The sequence below is a fragment of the Rhinichthys klamathensis genome, unplaced genomic scaffold (genome assembly GCF_029890125.1).
Source record: "Rhinichthys klamathensis goyatoka isolate OS25496 unplaced genomic scaffold, OSU_Roscu_1.1 h1tg000731l_1, whole genome shotgun sequence".
NCBI lineage: Eukaryota > Metazoa > Chordata > Actinopteri > Cypriniformes > Leuciscidae > Rhinichthys > Rhinichthys klamathensis.
The window spans coordinates 227,501-230,652 of record NW_026607144.1 but is presented as its reverse complement, the minus strand read 5'-3'; the positions used below and the strand labels follow the sequence as shown (position 1 = coordinate 230,652).

General features: G+C 46.0%; 1 protein-coding gene across 1 annotated transcript in view; it reads left to right on the top strand.

Moving 5' to 3' along the window:
* The first annotated feature begins 261 nt into the window (after positions 1 to 261).
* kcnk9 (potassium channel, subfamily K, member 9) overlaps positions 262 to 3,152 on the top strand; it is a 50,001-nt gene continuing 47,110 nt past the window's right edge. Inside the window, exon 1 of the mRNA XM_056242576.1 lies at positions 262 to 1,299. Coding sequence (XP_056098551.1) covers positions 738 to 1,299 — 562 coding nt within the window. The 5' untranslated portion in view covers positions 262 to 737. The remainder of the gene's footprint in view (positions 1,300 to 3,152) is intronic.

The following is a 3,152-nucleotide window of genomic DNA, read 5'->3' as shown; positions in this document are numbered from 1 at the left end:
ATTCACTCTTTTCCGAGGTCACCTGTTGAGTGAGAAAATTGCACACAAAAAAAATCATTTCATGCTGAGATCGTAACGCACACACACTCGCGCTTGTGCAGTGTAGAGTGTCATCTGTGTGCGCGCTTTAGTGATGTGTGTGTGTGTGTTTTTTTTTTTTCTCAGGCTGGCACACACTGAAGTCTGCCAGCGGACGCTCGCGGTGGCATACCGTGACAGTGCAGCTTTCCCGGAGCGGAACCAAACGAGAGTCGAGTCCAGCCATGCGTCACCGGAGAAACAGATGGACACATTCGCGCTCGGACCTGTTGTTCGTGTGACCATCCAGCGCATTAAACTTAGCGTCTCGGTAATCCAGGGGAAATAAGTGAGTTTCCCCTGGATTGGATCACGTTTGGAGCATCAGACGTGCGCTGCGCGTCTCCGCCGCTCATCAGATGATGCGTGATCACGGGTCCTCCTCCGGTACCTCCGGCATTACTCACGCACCGGCAGAGTGAGAACAGCTTAAGATGATCCTCAGATGAACAGGTCGGGGAAACTTTTTTTCTTGAAGATGTTCAGGGGAGCTTCGGTCTTCGTTTGGATTTCTGATGGCCACGGCAAAGAGTTTGTTTAAACGCACAAAGGAAATTTAACAGGTGCGTAATTGTCAGTCGAGCATGTATCCCAGTGGCTTCTGGCACCTACTCCAGTTCAGAAGCTCTTTGGAGATCACGCGGGGAGCGCGCTAGTTGATGGCACTGCGCGCCGGGAGGACTTTGCTGTGGTTCGGGCAGGTTTTGCGCAGAGTTTCGCGGCTGCAGGGCTTGTGGTCCCGGCGCTCCAGCAGTCTGCTGTGTCTCTCGGCCAGCCAGGACCACGACCAAGGGACCTGTTACTACCGCAACCGGTGTCCGAAGACGCATCAGCAGCAGCAGCAGCACTGTCCCTATCCGCCCTTTCCAGACTGCTGCTGCGCCTTCCCGGGGGAAAAGAGGGGACATGAACCCCTCAGCCGCCGGTTCCTGGTGGCCATGAAGAGGCAGAACGTGCGGACGCTGTCCCTGATCGTCTGCACGTTCACCTATCTGCTGGTCGGGGCCGCGGTGTTTGACGCGCTCGAGTCGGACTACGAGATGCGGGAGAAGGAGCAGCTGGAGGCGGAGGAGAAGCGCCTCCAGGGCAAGTACAACATCAGTGAGGATGACTATAAAAAGCTGGAGACCATCATCTTGGAGGCCGAACCGCACAGAGCAGGGGTCCAGTGGAAATTTGCAGGGTCCTTTTACTTTGCCATCACTGTCATAACCACTATCGGTAAGTTTCGGCTCAGTTTCTGTGTTTTTTTCACGCAACGTGGTGAAAAGAGTCTAAACGCACCTCGTTTGGACATAAATGTAAGGTTAATAAGAGCTTTTTTGCACTTCGTGTGCTGCTGAGATGAACATCTCCGTGGCGCGTCTGGAGTCCAGACTGGGATTTGTCTGAGATGAAGGGACGTTAGTAACGCATGCAGGACTCTCAATGCACAAGAAAATCGCTTTAATAATCACGCCAGAGGTGTGCCATTTGTTGCATACATTCAGGAATCACAATAACTTCAATAAATAACTAGTCCGGGCCTGTAGTTTATGAGTCACGGGGTTATTATTGTCATTGAAATACATTTCTTAACTGTTTAAGCGGCAAATTCATCATGCATTTGATTATGAAAACTCTTTATTTCAAAACTGCACTTTGGCACGTTATTTTTGTGTAGCTATCTTTTATTAATATTTAACACATTCAAATAGCTTGAAATGACATTCAACTTGATGAATGAGCTCGAGCTACTGATCTGTTAAGCATTGGTGTTTGTTAATGACTCACACATCGGCAACACTAATTACTTTAAATATTGTTGTTTAGTGTATCAAGATATAAAACATTTGACATTTTGGCACGATCTTCTACAGCATATGGAATAGTGTAGACTGTCGGGAAGTTTGCAGCTCAGTCTTGTGTTGTGTGGTGTAGTGCAGTGCCGTGGTGCTGAAAGAACAGCTCCCCGAAACACGACATAAAACATTCATAATGCGTCTTTATGATCAGGCGTCATGACAGTTCATATGAGGACATGAGACGTGCTGAAGTGGATCTGTAATCTCTCGCACGCACGCGCGCGCACACACACAACTCTACAGGGTCAGATGAAGGCCAGGGTTTTGCGTGTTGCAGTATTGTATCTCTGATTGAGTTCATTTCTCGATGCATCAACATTCATTAATGGTTCAGTAGAAACACTGTAAAATCAATCCTGATGCAACAGGTGCGGGTTACAGCTCCAGCTGAGTCGCCCTCACACACCGTGCACATCATTATTAGCTTTATTGCAGAGCTTGCAAGGCAGAAACATATTGCGGATACAGATCTGGCTTCATCCTAAACCCTTATGAAACTTGTGCAATCAATTTAGCTCGAACGTCTTAATGTTCAGAAAAGTTATAATTAAAAGCATTTAAATCTAGAAGTATTTGCACGCTGATTGGTCATTGATCTTTTCTCTTTTTCATAAGTATCCGCAAAGATGATGGTGTCATGACAACAGCAAAGCAGCATTTCACTTACACAGAACCAAAGAGTAACTAGAAAACTTCAGCACTATTTTTGTGCTGCTTTGCAAGAATGACATTTTCTTCAGGAGATGCAAACCTAGTTTCAAAATGCAACTCTGCAGCACCAGATATTGTGTGTGTGTGTGTGTGTGTTCAGGTGCTGGTTTCCTTCCACAGGTTGAACATGTTGACAGTGCTTGTCCTTTTTGAACGTCTTTGGTTTGAACACACACTCATTTTAATGCTGGATCACTCCAGTTATGCAGCACATTTTGAACTCTTTTCTGTTTTGATGAAAGGAAATATTTATATGAAAGTGAAAACTAGACTCGTATGCTATGTGCTCTGCTCAACTTTATTCATTTCAATCTGATTATTTACATAATGGAAGGAAAGCATGGACATAAATAAAGAGGTAAAATGAGTCAGTGGGGAATTGACAGTTAATAGAGTGGTGCAGGGATGACGTCGAAACCCATGATTAATTCACCACTGGGTCTCTTGAGATTGTACCATGGGGTTTAATAATGGGGGGGTTTAATTTATGAGTGAAATAAGGTATGTGGTAAACATAGG